A 16,539-nucleotide genomic window follows, 5' to 3' on the forward strand; every position below is an offset into this window, starting at 1 on the left:
CTAGATATGTCAGCCATATGGATTATAGTGGTAAGGTCACCAAAATGATAGCAAAACTTGAGATGGAAAAGTATGAGCCAGTTGCCAAAGAAAATGAATAGGGAAGTATAACCAGAAAGAAAACACTACAAATGAAAAAGAATTCTTATGTGAGGGTAACCCAGTGATGGGTTGAAAGAGACATTAGGAGGGGATTATACATTACAGTGAATGTAAAATGACCCATAACCCCCACTTCACAAAACACAGAGAAGCAGTGTCCTTATGGGTGTTAGATTCTATAAGCTAGGAAGACAAAAAAGATTGAAAGAGTTTGAGGATGTGATATATTTGTTCATGATGAAATGGTTCCTAAATGCACAGCTAGATTTTAAACTCCTGGAGGGCAAGAGCTTTTATCTTATTCATTTCTTGTATTCCTAGAGCCTACAATGTAGAACCTAGATTCATTACTGATTGAAAAAAGACAAGTATCAACCTCCAGACTGATTCAATGAGGAATATTAAAAAGGACTGAGGAGTCTGGCAGCCATACACAAAGAAAAAGCCCAATCCAGCAAAAGAGAGTAAGTATGAGTCAATTTTTAAGTAGTTGAATAAATGCAATAGCATCTGAAAAATGATCATTTCAGAATCTCAAAGTAGACATACAAAACTAAAGTTATAAGTGTGTAATTTTTATTTACTTTTTTAAACACTTATTTATGAGAGACAGAGATAGAGTGTGAGCAAGGGGTGGGGGGACAGAGAAAGAGGGAGACACAATCCAGGCTCCGAGCTGTCAGCACAGAGTGTGACACAGGGCCCGAACCCATGAACCGTGAGATCATAACCTGAGCCGAAGTTGGACACTTAACTGACTGACCCACCCAAGTGCCCCACAAGTAATTTTTAAAAAATTAAACATTTTAAACACATGAATGGGATTACCACTTGATTATTTCAGTTTATAACTTACGACAAATTTATGAAAGTGTTTTTATCTCCCCAATGATGAGGCAATAAATGAGATTCTCAAGATAACTATAAATTACATAATTTAAGGGGTCATTTGTTACTACCAAACACTGTACAAACATTATACTATCATTTGCATGATAGATTATATAGTGTATAATACTGACTCTTTAAGCTTCTTTTTAATCTTTCATTGTATATAAATAGTGACTCAGGGAGAAGGCATATTTACATGAATAATCATACATGTATTATTAAAAGAGAAAGGAAGGAACTTTCAGGATGACAATCCATGTATGTAAATAATAACCTTGTTGGAACTCCACATCTGTCATTATCATAACATACTTGTCTGTTGAAGCTAAAGCCATGAGGCTAATGCTTGAACAAAAACAGCATTAAATTTACATACAAAAAAACCTTTTGGCAAAATTCCACAACTTTGTCCATTTTAAAGTCATTCCTTCTTATGTACTTAAAAAATCAAATCCCATCCAGCAAGTACTGTTACTTCAATCATATAACGCTTTACTAGCCATATTGATCTACATATTGTAGACAACATTAATAACAACCCCAAATTAAAGAATATTTCATGAACACCAGGCATTCACAAAACCTAAAAGCTGAAGAAATACATTTTTAGAAACCCAGTAAGGGGTTCTGAACTTAAAATGTGTAAGCTTTATTGTATAGACTAAAATTCTGGTTTCCTAGATTCAGGAATACTAAATTGTCTGTTAGGTTTAGTAGCTTCTTGCATCAGCTCCTGCAACTGTCCAATCTGTTCATCACGAAAGTCATTAAGTTTTTCTTCTGGTAGGGCAACTCCAAAACACACTCTTTCTGTTGAATTTTGTCTGTTTTCGTTAGTTTGTTGCCATAGCACTGCTGCATACACCTAACAGAAGACAAAGAAAAATGAAGGTTATAAAGTTAAGATACATATTCACTCCTTCAATGTTAGAGGACTTGAAAAATTCTAATTCCAAGTCACCTATTTTTCTCCATCACTGAAGATGCAAACAATATAGATGTGTCTTTACTACTCAGTGATAATTTCAAATGTATCTTATTTTTAGCACTTTAAGAGTTTTCATAGATTTTTAGCAAAATTCTTAACCTGGAAATCTGGGGACTGGGAGTGGCCCGCAGATAGACTTCAAGAACATGCATAAACCACCCAAAAGTCAGATACTAAATTGTATGCACACAAGCATTGCAGATAGTTCTTGGGCTATAGTTTTTCAGAGTTATAGCTTTCAAATCTGGGACTATCAAATTTTCAAAGGTGGGTCTTATAGACTTAAATTTAAAAATGTTTATTTATTTTTGAGAGGGGGTAGTGACAGAGAGGAAGAGGGAGAGAGAATCCCATGCAGTCTCCAGCACCATCAATGTGGAGCCTGGTGCAAGGCTCAAACTCACGAACCATGAGATTATGACCTGAGACAAAATCAATAGTCAGATGCTGAACCTGCTGAACTACCCAGGCGTCCCAAAATATTAATTTAAATCACACTAGAGGTAGGGGTACCTGGGTGGCTCAGCCGGCTGAGTGTCCATCTTCTGCTTGGGTCATGATCTCACGGTTGGTGAGTTCGAGCCCTGCGTTGGGCTCTGTGCTGACAGCTAGGAGCCTGGAGGCTGCTTCAGATTCTGTCTCCCTCTCTGCAACGCCTGCCCCCCCCCCCGCCCCCCCGCTCACACTCTCTCTCCCTCAAAAATAAACATTAAAAAAGAATTTAAATCAAACTAGAGAGAAAGCTTTCAAACCTTTAACTTCTCTGTATTTAATAATAATCTTTGTCAGGAAAAAATTCTACATTTTTCATGCTCTAATTTTTCTCTCATTCAATTAGCATCTTCAGCCTAAATAGTCCAGCTACTATTGTCTTGCACAAATGATACTTTTTTAAAGCAGACTCTCACTCCGTAATCTTTTAATCAGACAGTAAGTAACAATGTATTTTAGTTCATGAAGTTAAAAGATTATATGCACCTTCTGGGTTAGTAGATAAATTAGTTAACTCTATATAATGCCACTAACTCTATCTGGTTTAAGATAATTAAATTGATTATAATTGCTGGATTGCCATCATCACCACAGAAACTTCAATTCAATACACTCCAAAACTTAACCTGAATTGAAAATATTTTCTTCATGTTTTACACAACTCTATTTCATGTAACTGAAAAAAAACTTGCACATACCCCAAGCTTTATCAATCCCACCTTTAAGTATATGCCCCAGAACAGTGTTTCTCAACCCTCACAGTATTAACAAATTGGATAATTTGGACAATACTTTGTAGTGGGGTGAATGGAAGTCTGTTCTTGCATTGTAGGTAGGATGTTTTAGCAGTATCTCTAGTCTCTACCCACTAGTTTCCAGTAGCATACCTCCTCTCAGTCTTTATAATCAAAAATGTCTCCAAACATTACCAAATGTTCCCTGGAAGGCAAAACTGACCCAGGTTGAGAACTATGGTCCTAAAGAAACTTTCAAACATGTGAATGAGTAGCACAAGAAGTGTGGTATTACTTGTTAAAGCAAAAATTGGAAACAATCTCATTGTGCTTTTCAGTAAGAGAAAAGACAAACACACTAAGGTTTGTTCAAGATACTTATCTTTTCAAGAACCAGCTCTTGGTTTCATTGATCTTTTCCATCGTTTTTTTAAGCCTCTATTTGATCTATTTCTGCTCTGATTTATTTCCTTCCTTCTACTAGATTTGGGCTTTGTTCTTTTTCTTGCTTCTATAGGCGTAAGGTTAGGTTCCTTTAGATTTTTCTGGTTTCTTGAGGTAGGCCTGTATGACTATAAATTTCCCTCTTAAATTGCTTTTACTGCATCTCAAAGATTTTGGACTGTTGTGCTCTCATTTTCATTTGTCTCCATGTATTTTTTTAAAATTCCTCTTGATTGTTGACTCACTGGTTGTTTAGTAGCATGTTGTTTTGTCTCTGTGTTTGTGTTTCTTCCAGTTTCTTCTTGTGATTTATAGTTTTATGCCCTTATGGTCAGAAAAGATGCATGATTTCAATCTTCTGAAATTTTTTGACACGTGTTTTATGGCCTAACATGTAAACTATCCTGGAGAATATTCCATGTCCACTTGAAAAGAATATACATTCTTCTGGATAGAATGTTGAATATAAAAGTCCCTCTGGTCTTGAATGCAAAGCTACTGTTTCCTTATTAATTTTTTGCCTGAATGATCCATCCATTGATATAAGTGGGGTGCTAAAGTCCCCTACTATTATTGTATTACTCTCAATTTCTCTCTTTATATGTTATTATTTGCTTTATTGTATTTAGGTCTCCAATGTTGAGTGTGTATTTATAATTGCTATACTTTCATTGGATGATCCTTCTATCATTACATGGGCCCTTCTTTGTCTCTTGTTATAGTCTTTGTTTTAAAATCTATTTTATCTGATATGAGTATTGCTACCCCAGTTTGTTTTGTTTTTTGTCCCTTTTACATGGAATGTCTTTTTCCATTCTTTCACATTCATCCTGTGTGTGTCTTCGCTCTGAAGTGAGTCTCTTGTAGACAGCATATAAATGGGTCTTATTTTTTTATCCATTCAGTCATCTAATGTCTTTTAATTGGAGCATTTAGACCATTCACATTTGAAGTAATGATTGATAGGTATGTACTTACTGTCATTTTGTTAAACTGTTTTCTGGTTGCTTTTGTAGTTCTCTGTTCATTTCCTCTCTTGCTCTTTTCCCTTGCGATTGGTGACTTTCTGTTGTGTTATGCTCGGCTTCTTTTCTCTTTATTTTCTGTGTATATCTCTTATAAATTTTTAGTTTGTGGTTCCCATGAGGTTTACATATAACATCCCAATTATAAAGCAATCTATATTAAAATGGTGGCCACTTAGGTTCAAAAAAATTCTAAAAGAATTTTTTTACTCCCACCTCCCCAGGTCATGTAAATGTTGTTATATTTTACATCTTTTTATTCATAAAATTTCCCTACTTGCAATTAGGGCTTTTTTTTTTCCACTTAAAGTAGCCCCTTTAACATTTAAGGTTGGTTTAGTTTAACTTTTCTTTGGGAAACTCTCTCTCTCCTTGCCAGATAGAATATTCTTGCTTGTAGGATTTTTTCCTTTCAGCTCTTTGCAGGCCCAAAGGGCATGACATTATACATTCAAAGTTTCTGCTGAAAAATAAGCAGAGGCTTTATGGGGTTTCACTTGTATATACTTTTTGCTTCTCTATTGCTGCTTTATAATTCTCTATCTTTAACCCTTGACATTTCAGTTATTATGTGTCAAGTATGTGGACCTCTCTGGGTTCATCTTGTTTGGAATTCCCTGTGATTGCTCAATCTGGATGTCTATTTTCTTCCCCTCTCTCCTTCCCTTCTGCGATCTCTATAATGTGAATGTCCACTTGATATTGTCCAAGACATCCTTTGATCTATCCTCATTTTTTAAAGTTCTTTTTCCTGTTCAGCTTGGGTGCTTTCCATTACCTTATCTTCTGCATCAGTTCTTCTGCATCCATTAATCTGTTGATTCCCTCTAGTGTAGTTTTCATTTCAGTTATTGTATTCAACTCTGATTGGTTCTTTTTGGTATTTTCTCTCTCTTTGTTCAAGTTCTTACTGAGTTATTCCACTCTTTCCTCCAGTCCATCTTTATGATCATTACTTTAAACTCTATCAGACATATGGCTTATCTCCATTTGGAGCATATTCTTCTGTCTCATTTTGCTTAACATTTGTTGTTTGCTTATATGAATTAGAATTCTCCTAAACTTGAAGGAAAGGTCTTGTGTATGGTCATCCCAACTGGAAGCTATGTATGCCTGGTGACTTTGGCTGGCTGGAGCTACAGCTGTCGTGGGCTGGGAGTCCCAAAGCTGTCTGTGCACAGGGCACCCTGGCAGGACAGCTAAAGGTAAAGTGAGGGAAAACTGGGGTGTCCTGGGGTACTAAATGCAGAGGGTGCCCTGGTGGGGTAGGGGATGGCCATGTAGTGGGTGGCTGGAGCCAAGGTGGGGCACACACTGGGAGGGTCCCAGGGTGCTCAGTGCAGGTAGGACCTGGGAGTTCCAGAAGCACTCTCAGCTATAGGTGCCCTAGCAAGCCCTCTGGAACCAAAGTGGTATAGGCCTAGAGTGTTCCAGGGTGCTTTCCACCTGTGTCACCTTGGCGCAATGTCTGTAACTGCAGTAAGTACTGACCATGAGCATCCTGGGTTATGTCGCTCTGAGGCTGCATTGATGGGATGGCGAGGGCTGGTGTAGGCTAGGGTCCTGGGGCTCACTAGGGTGATAGGTCAGCTAGGGCACCCAGACCTTTCTCCTGTCCATGGTATCAAGGTGGAAGAAAAACATAACCATAGCTCTCGCCAGCCCCTCCCAGCAGTTCCCTTCTTGTTTGGATCCTTTATATTAAAGTTTTTCCATCATGATAAGTGTACTCTTTAATCTTCTTCATCTATTTCACCATTCTCCTACCTACCTCCCTTCTGGTAACCATCAGTTCTCTATAGTTGACTCTATTTCCTGGTTTGTCTGTGTTCCCTCCATTTGCTCATTTGTTTTGTTTCTTAAATTCCAAACATGAGTGAAATAATACGGTATTTGTCTTTCTCTAACTTATTTCACACAGCATTATCTTCTCTAGTTCTATCCACATTGTTGCAAAAGGAGAGATTTTCCCTTTTTTGGCTGAGTAATATTCCATTGTATATACATACCATACTCTATCCATTCATATATCAAAGGACCCTTGGGTTGCTTCCATAGTTTGGCTATTATAAATAATGTTTCAATAAATATAGGGGTGCATATATTCCTTTGAATTAGTGTTTTTGTATTTCTGGGGCAAATACCCAATAGTGGGACTGCAGGGTAGTTCTATTTTTAACTTTTTGAGAAAACTCCATACTGTTTTGCACAATAGCTACACCAGTTTGCATTCCTACCAACAGTGCAAGAGTGTTCCTTTTTCTTCAGATACTTGCCAACACTTGTTATTTCTTGTGTTTTTTATTTTAGCTATTCTGACAGGCGTGACTTGATATCTCATTGTAGTTTTGATATGCATTTCCCTGATGATGAGTGATGTTGAGCATCTGTTCATGTGTCTATTGGCCATCTGGATGTCCTCCTTGGAGGAATGTCTATTCATGTGTTCTGCCCATTTTTTGATTATTTGGGAGTTGAGCTTTATCAGTTCTTTATATATTTTGGATACAAGTCTTTTATCGGGTATATTATTTGCAATATCTTCTTGTATTCAGTAGGTTGCTTTTTTGTTTTGTGGATTATTTCCTTTACTGTGTAAAAGCTTTTTATTTTGCTATAGTCCCAATAGTTTATTTTTGCTTTTATTTCCTTTGCCTCAGGAGACGTATCTAGAAAAATGTTGCTACCGCCACTGTTAGAGAAATTACTGTCTGTGTTATCTTCAAGGAGTTTTATGGTTTCAGATCCTATATTTAGGTCTTTAATACATCTTCAGTTCATTTTAGTGTATGGTGAAAGAAAGTGGTCCAAGTTCCATTCTTTTCCATGTGGCTATCCAGTTTTCCTGACGCCATGTGTTGAAGAAATTTTCCTATCGCATACTCATTCCTCCTTTGTCAACAATTAACCATATGATCATGAGTTCATGTCTGGGCTTCCTGTTCCATTGATCTATGTTTCTATTTTTATGTCCATACCATATTGTTTTAATTACTCCCACTTTATAATATAATTTGAAGTCTGGAATTGTAGTATCTCCAGTTTTGGTTTTCTTCTAGTTGCTCTTTTAAATGGCAGCCTTTTTTACTGTGCCTCAGGGCAGCTGGCACTGGTGTATGCTAGATGGCTTGCAGCTCCTTGAGGCAGCAGTCCTGTCAGGGTACCCAGCCTCTGATCTGTACTTTCAAAATGTAGAGGAAGCATAAAGTCTGGTGCTCACCAACAACTCTGCTGCCATTTGGCAGAGTTCTAGGGCTCATTCCTTTACATTCTAGTTGCCCTTTTATTTTTTTTTAATCATCTTAACGTTTATTTCTGAGAGAGAGGGAGACAGAATCTGAAGCAGGCTCCAGGCTCTGAGCTGTCAGCACAGAGCCCAATGCGGGGCTCGAACTCGTGAACTGCAAGATCATGACCTGAGTAGAAGCCAGACGCTCAACTGACTGAACCACCCCTCTAGTTGCCCTTTTAAAGCACAACTTTTTTTTCTGGGGCCTAGAGAAAGCATATCTGCTTACTGTCCCTCAGTACTATACCTCCCCAGTATAGTTTGCAGTGGCTGGAGGCAGGGGTTCCCTTTGCTACCACACAGAGAACAGCAAGAGAGATGGAAATTGTACAGAAACTGTTCAGTCATCCCTCTTTCTTTTTTTTTTTTTTTTCCAGGAGGAATTGGTCTATAAATAGTTGTAGATTTGGTATGTCTATGTTGGAAGCAAGGTCTTAGTGTCTCACCATCTTGGACTGGAATTTCAGATACTACTTTATAACCCATTAACAGTAAATGAACTAAATGTGTATGTATCAGCATGAATGGATGTCCACAACAGAATCTTAAAAGTGGATTTTAGAAAGTTATTCATTTGTAGAAATAGGAAAACTGACACTCAAATTCACATGGAAATGTCAGAGGCCATGAACAGCCAAAGCAATCATAAAAAAAATAAATTTGGAGCATTCACAGCATTCAGCTTCAAAACTGACAAAGCTACATTAAATAATCAAAACAGTGTGGTACTGGGTTTAGGATAAACATATAAACCAAAAGAAGAGAAGTGAGAATGCAGGAATAAGCCTTACACATATGGCCAACTGATTTTCAACAAGGGTGTCAAGTTCAATGGGGGGAAACAATAGTCTTTTTAAGAGATACTTCTGGGGGCACCTGGGTGGCTCAGTTAAGTGTCTAACTTCAGTTCAGGTAATGATTTCACAGTCCATGAGTTCGAGCCCTGCGTCAGGCTCTGTGCTAACAGCTCAGAGCCTGGACCCTGCTTTGGATTCTGTATCTCACTCTCTCTCTGACCCTACCCTGTTCGCGCTGTCTCTGTCTCAAAAAGAAATAAAATATTAAAAAAAAAAAAAGATACTTCTGGGAAAACTAGATTTGTACCCTTCAACCATATACAAAAATTATCACAAAATCCATGAAATTTCAGACCTAAAAATAAAATTTGTTTATTTTTATTTTTGAGAGAGACCATGAGCAGGTGAGGACAGAGAGAGACACACAGAATCTGAAGCAGGCTCTAGGCTCTGAGCTGTCAGCACAGAGCCCGACGTGGGGCCCGAACCCACAAAGTGGGATCATGACCTGAGCCGAAGTTGGAAGCTTAACCAACTGAGCTACCCAGGTGCCCTGGAAATGGACTTTTAAATATGACCCCTAAACATAAGCAACAAAAGAAAAAATAAACTGGGCTTCTACAAAATTAAAAGCTTCTGTGCACCAGAAAATATTAAGAAAGTGAAAAACTACAGAATAGGAAAAAATATTCACAAACTATATAGTTGATAAAAATGTCAAGACTATATAAAAAATTCATACAACTCAACAACAAAAAGACAACAACCCAATTTAAAAAGTGGGCAAAGACTTAAGCAGACATTTCTCCAATGATGATATATAAATGGTCAACAAGCACATTCAAAGATACTAAACATCATTAGGGAAATGCAAATCAAAGCCCTGTTGTGTTGGCAAGAACCTAAAGAAAATGGAACCCTTGGACATTGCTAATGGGAACACAAAATGGTATAGCCACTGTGGAAAACAATAGGACAGATCCTCAGAAGGTTAAAGAATTACCACATGATCCAGCAATTCAACTCATACATATATACTCAAAATAAATAAAAGCATGAATTCAGATACTTCTACACCTCTGTTGATAGTAGCATTATTCACAATAGGTAATATGTGGAAACAACCCAAGTGTCCATTATGAGATGAATGGATAAACAAAACCTGGTCTAGATATACAATGAAATAATATTTATCCTTAAAAAGGAATGAAGTTGTGGTAATTCTATAACATGGACAAACCTTGAAAACATTACAGTAAGTGAAATAAGCAAGACACAAAAGAATATTATAGGATTCCACTTACACGAAATATGTAGTATAAGCAAATAGAAAGAAAACAGAATAGAGGTTACCATGGGTTGGGAAAGTGGGATTTATTGCTTAACATGCATAGTGTTCCTGCTTGGGTAAAAAAGGTTTTGGGTACAGATAGTGGTAAACGATGCACAACACTGTAAATGCAATTAATGTTCATGAATTATATGTGCAAAAAAGGTTGAAATGGGAAATTTTATGTTCTATATTTTTATCACATTTAAAAAAAAGGTTATGCAAGAAGTTCTGCTTCAATTAATGGTGAGGTAGCGTCTATCAGAACAACTCCACAAGATAAACTCGTAAACTCTGGACAGATATAATCAAACAACAAACCCAAGACACTGGAGAACAACCAAAGCCACACAGAAAATAAGAAAGAGTTGACTCCAGAAAATGACAGAGAATACTGGATTAGGCTCCCATTTTTATGACTTTTTGTCTAAGATCCCAGTTGGTACTGAGAGGTAACTGAACAATCAGAGGACACTGTGGGATAAGCACAGCAATTGGAAAATTATAAGGGGAAATCTCAGGAAAAAAGAGCTGCTGAAAGGGAACCCTGTAAATAAACTGCCAAAATCTCTGGCTAATCCCTTAACTATGAATGCTCAAGACAAGACTCAAACAGCCCAGTTAAGGCATAAAAAGAAAGGAATAGAAATTTCAGCAGCTTCTTGTCAAAGAAGACACAGAGCTTAGAATCTGAGTTCTGCCAGGTAACTGCTTAATAAAATCAATACGCTTTTTAAAAAAATAGTGGAATAATGTCTCTACAGTGTATCTGTCATTCAGTGGCCAGAAAAAAAAAAATCCAAGATTACTAGAACCATGAAGAAACAGAAAAATGTGATCCATAATTGAGAGAAAAGACAATGTCTGAAATGATTCAGACATTATTGGAAAAGGATTTTTTTTTCTCCACACCCAATGTGGGGCTCCAACTCACAACACTAACATCAAGAGTTGCATGCTCTCCTGACTGAGCCAGCCAGGTACACCCAGTGGAAAAGGATTTTAAAGCAGCTATTATGACTATGTGCAAGTAAGTAAAAATTTTGTCATAACAAATGCATAGATGACAAATCTCAAAACAAAATGAGGAATGAGTAGAACCAAATGAAAGCTCTAGAACTCAAAAATGCAGTATCTGAAATGTCAAAAACCTCACTGAATGGGCTTAATAGCATAAGGTTTTCCATATTGGAGTTGAAAGAAGAAAGATTCAATGAACGTAAAAACATCAGAAGTTATCCAATCTGAAAGAAAAAAAACATTAAATAAATTTAAGATCAATGTTATGTGGGATAATGTCAAAACTTTTACATATTTAGGGACGCCTGGGTGGCTCAGTTGGTTGAGCGTCTGACTTTGGCTCAGGTCTCTATCTCACAGTCCATGGGTTCGAGCCCCACAAAAGGCTCTGTGCTGACAGCTCAGAGCCTGCTTCAGATTCTGTTATCTCCTTCTCTCTCTGTCCCTTCCCTGCTTGCATTGTCTCTCTCAAAAATAAAAAAAACATTAAAAAAAATCAAAATATAAATTCAAAAACTCTCTTGAGAAAAAGGAAATACAACACACCAAAACTTACGGGATGCAGAAAGGCCAGTTTTAAGAGGGAAGTTCACAGTGATAAGCAACTATATTAAGAAACACCTCAAATAAAAAAAAATAAACCTAACTTTACACCTGAAGGAACCAAAGAAAATACTAGGCCCAAAGTTCATAGAAAGAGGGAAATAAAGATCAGAGCAGAAATAAATGAAGTAGAGACCAAAAAAAGACAATAGAAAAGTTCAACATAACTAAGAGCTGCATTTTTTTAAAGATAAACAAAACAAACATTTAGCTAGATTTGCCAAGAAAAAAAAATACATTACAACCAATACCACAGAAAATACAAAAGATGAAAGAGACTACTATGAACACTTATATGCCAACAAATTGGGACAACCTACAAGATATGGATAATTTTTTAGAAATATACAACTTACGAAGACTGAATCATGAATAGAAAATGTGAACAGACCCATTACTAGTAAGAAACAGAATCAGTAAAGTCCAGGACCCAATGGCCTCACTGGTAAATTCAACCAAACATTTAAAAACACCAATCTAATTCACACTCTTCTAAAAAATAGAAGAGAGAATATTTCCTGTTTTACTTATTTTACAAAACAGCATTACCCTGATACCAAAACCAGACAAAGACACTGCACCACCAGAAAATTAGAGGTCAATATCGCTGATGAACACAGCTGCAAAAATCCTCAACAAAATATTACAAAGCTCAATTCAACAATACATTAAAAGGATCATACACCATAATCAAGTGGGATTTATCCCTGGGACATAGTATGGTTCAATATCCACAAATCAGTGTGATAAATCACATTAACAAGGGATAAAAATCATATCATCTCAGTAGATACAGAAAAAGCATTTGACAAAATTCAATATCCATTTATGATAAAAACTCTCAAACTGAGCATAGAAGGAATGTACCTCACCCTAATAAAGCCCATAAAGAACAAACCCACAGCTAACATAAGACTCATTGATAAAAACCTGAAATCTTTTCCACTAAGAACAAGAAACAAAACAAGGATGCCCATTCTCACCACTTATTCAACACTACTGACAGTCCTAGGCAGAGCAATCAGGCAGGAAAAATAAAAGGCATCTAAATAGGAAAAAAAGAAGTAAAACTGTCTCTTCTGGCAGGTGACATAACATTATAATAAATATAATGAAGACTCCAGCAGAAACTGTTAGTACTAATACAGTAAAATTGCAGGATACAAAATCAATATACAAAAATTAGTTGTATTTCTATACACTAATAATGAACTATCAGAGAAAGTAAGAAGACAATCCTACTTACAAATGCATCAAAAGGAATAAAATTCTCAGGAATAAATTTAACCAAAGATGTGAATGACCTGTATACTGACAACAATAAGACCCTGATGATAGAAACCAAAGACACAAATAAATGGAAAGGTATTCCATGCTCATGGACAAGAATTAATATTGCTAATATGTTCATACTACCCAAAGAAATCTACATTTTCAATGCAATCCCTATCAAAATTCCTGTGGTACTTTCAGAGAAGATGTGTATAGAACCACAAAGTATCCCAAATAGCTCAAATAAACTTGAGAAAAAACAAAGCAGGAGGCATTACACTTCCTGATTTCAAACTATACTGCAGAGCTACAGTAATCAAAACAGTACAGTGTTAAAAAAAAAAAAAAGACACATAGATCAAAAGAACAAAATAGAGAGCCCAGAAATAAAACCATGCCTTTATGGTCAACTTACAACAAGGGAGCCAAGACCATACAATGGAGCAAGGACAGTCTCTTCAATAAGTGGCGCTGAAAAAACCATACCCCTACCTTACTCCATACACACAAAAATCAACTCAAAATGGATTAAAGACTTGAATGTAAGATCAGAAACAATAAAACTCCTAGAAGAAAACAGGGGATAACTCCTTGACATCAGTCATGGCAATGATTTTTTGAATTTGATACCAAAAGCAAAGGCAACAAAAGCAAAAATACACAAGTGGGACTGTAGCAAAACAAGAATCTTCTGCATAGTAAAGGGAACCATCAACCAAACGAAAAGGCCACCTATGGAAAAAGAAAATATTTACAAATCATATCTGCTCAGGGGTTAATATCCAAAATCCTTTATCCAATATAAAGGAATACAACTCAATAAAAAAAAAAAAAAAATCTGATTAAAAATGGGCAGAGGGCCTAAATAGACATTGTTCCAAATAAGACATACAAGTGATCAACTGGTTCATGAAAAGGTACTCAGCATCACTAATCATCAGGGAAATGCAAAACAAAACTACAGTGAGATATTCACCTCATACCTGATAGAACAGCTGACAATGAAAAGATCAGTGTCGAGGAGGATGTAGAGAGAAAAGGGAACTCTACTGCACTGTTGGTGGGAATGTAAAGTGGTGCGGCCACTGTGGAAAACAGTATCAAGTTTCTTCAAAAAATTAAAAATAGAACTACCATATGATCCAGCAATTTCACTACTAGATGTTTATTCAAAGGTCAAGAAAACATTAACTTGAAAAGATATCTGTACTCCCAAGTTCATTGAAACACTATTTACAGTAGTCAAGACATGGAAATAACCTATTTGTCAATGGACAGATAAATGGATAAAGAAAAAGGACTACATATTCAAATCTGTTGTACATATGAAACTAACACAATATTATATGTCAATATCTCCTTTTTAAAAAAATCTGATGACTCAAACTCATGTTTGTTTAGTGAAATGAAAAGAAAAAATGATCATTCCTGAGGAATGATCAATACACATTTTGGGTAGAAAGACTATCACAAACAGAAAAAAGAACACCCCTTCTCCCAGCATTGCTTACTAGTCTGCCCCATGTATTTTCAACATTCCTTTACTGGCAGGATACAAGAAGAAAGTAAAAAATATACAGATAATAGACATATCAACTTTGGGACCATAATATGGGGTATCCAGATACAGGAAGAAGCAGCAATAAAATAAGAATTTTCTAACTAGGTCCCCTGCCAAGGAAATCTACCTCCAGGGAGGGAAGAAACTCAATAGAAAAATACACCACATGAGCTACAGCATTCCTTGGTTTCAAGTTTGGTCATACTAGCCTCTAAAAATAAAGCTGTCCCAGAATTTTCCTTAAATTAGAAGACTTATGGTCTGTCGACGAAAGAAAAGAGGAAAAGGAAAAGAAAGAGGAAAAGGAATGAAAAGAAAAGAAAAAGGAAAGAAAAGAAATGCACTGTGTTTCCTCAGGGTGTTAAACCATCATGTTGTGCTGTTACAGCAGCCCCAGGAAACTAATACGTTGGGAAAGGTCTTCTACAGAAAAAACTACCCTTCGTGCTATGATAACAACTTAGGGTATAACCAAAAGGAAAATTCGGTGCAGTTTGCTAATTCCATTTCTCACTAGAGTTTCTGAAAAAGCAAAGGACCTACAGTACCAGTTTATCAGTGATAAAACAAAATTTTCTGAGACTAGTTCTGCTTTCACTATACTTTCTACTTCTCTACCTGTGTATTAAACGTGAATCCAACTGATACCACTAAATACTGGCAACAAAGTGAAGAGAATCTGTTAGATTATGACTTTAATGTACATAAAAGATAAAAATACATTGTCAGTTTAATAAAATTACCTCTAAAGTATTAGTAAACTGACTTCTATTGCACAGGGTTTTTTGTTTTAAAGAATAAAAGTGAAATGTATGAGATTTTTTATCAGCTTTGGAAATTAATAAAACTAAAAGGATAACCTAAGAAGAGAAACCACAAGATGTACCCCTTAATGGAAATACTTATCACCTATACCAAAAATCAACCTATACCTAATAAGCCTATACATCTAACCCAACTTACAGAATGTGTTTAAACATCACTATGGAAATTCAATCGGCAAAATCCAAACAACAAAAAACTACAAAACGCACCCCAATCTAAGAGCTAATAAAGGAAAATTAATTTTAAAGAGAGAAACCAAGAAGACACCACCTTAATCAAATGATCAAGGTTAACATCACCAGTAATATGTGATATTGACAGCTTGGTACCACCTGATAATACTGCCCTGAGAAGGGTATACCACCTCTGTAGTATTTCTCCTATTAACGTACAACCTCAATATAATCGTAAGAAAGCATCAGACAAAGCACAATTAAGGGACTCGTCACAAGATACCGGTAGTTTTCAAACGTTTTAATGTCATGAAGGCAAAGACTAAAGAACTGTCATAGACCAGAGGAAACCATGGCAACATGATAGCCAAACGCACTGTGGAGTACTGGATTAGGCCCAGGAATAGAAAAAAAACATTAGTATAAAAACTGGTGAAGCAAAATATACTAAGTAGTTAATGATATTGTACCAATATTAATTTCTTAGTTCTTATAATTACACTATAATTATGCCAGATGTTAACATGTAGGGAAGCTGTACTATTTTTGCCACTCCCAAGTCTCCCAAGTTAACTCCAAAAGTTAAGTTTTTTTTTAGTTTCAAAAAAAGGGAGATTTAACAGATATATCAATTACAATGTATCAATTTATTTGGATTCTTATTCAAATAAAAACACTAACAGAGATGACTAGGAAATTTTAACACCTGATTGGATGTTTGAGGATATTAAGAATTACTGCTAATTTTGGAGTTATAATAATGGTATTATCACAATTTTAGAGTTTCTTTTAGAGATAAATGTTAAAATACTTGTGAATAAAATTATATGCTTGTGATTTGCTTTAAAATAATCTGAGGGTGAGGGAAGAAAGTCGATGAAGGTACAAATGAAACAAGATTGGCCATAGTTGATAAATGCTGAAAGACACATGGTAGTTTGTTATATCCTCTCTACATGTGTATGTTTGAAATTTTTTCCATTAACTAAAAAA

The 16,539-nt window shown here is 36.0% G+C and overlaps 1 protein-coding gene across 1 annotated transcript in view; it reads right to left on the bottom strand.

Annotated features, from left to right (window-relative positions):
* Positions 1 to 661: 661 nt before the first annotated feature.
* The window catches only part of SDHAF3 (succinate dehydrogenase complex assembly factor 3), a 64,253-nt gene continuing 48,375 nt past the window's right edge, over positions 662 to 16,539 (bottom strand). The window contains exon 2 of the mRNA XM_015066550.3: positions 662 to 1,858. Within this exon, the coding sequence (XP_014922036.3) occupies positions 1,655 to 1,858 (204 nt within the window). The 3' untranslated portion in view covers positions 662 to 1,654. The remainder of the gene's footprint in view (positions 1,859 to 16,539) is intronic.

The sequence above is a fragment of the Acinonyx jubatus genome, chromosome A2 (genome assembly GCF_027475565.1).
Source record: "Acinonyx jubatus isolate Ajub_Pintada_27869175 chromosome A2, VMU_Ajub_asm_v1.0, whole genome shotgun sequence".
NCBI classification, from domain to species: domain Eukaryota; kingdom Metazoa; phylum Chordata; class Mammalia; order Carnivora; family Felidae; genus Acinonyx; species Acinonyx jubatus.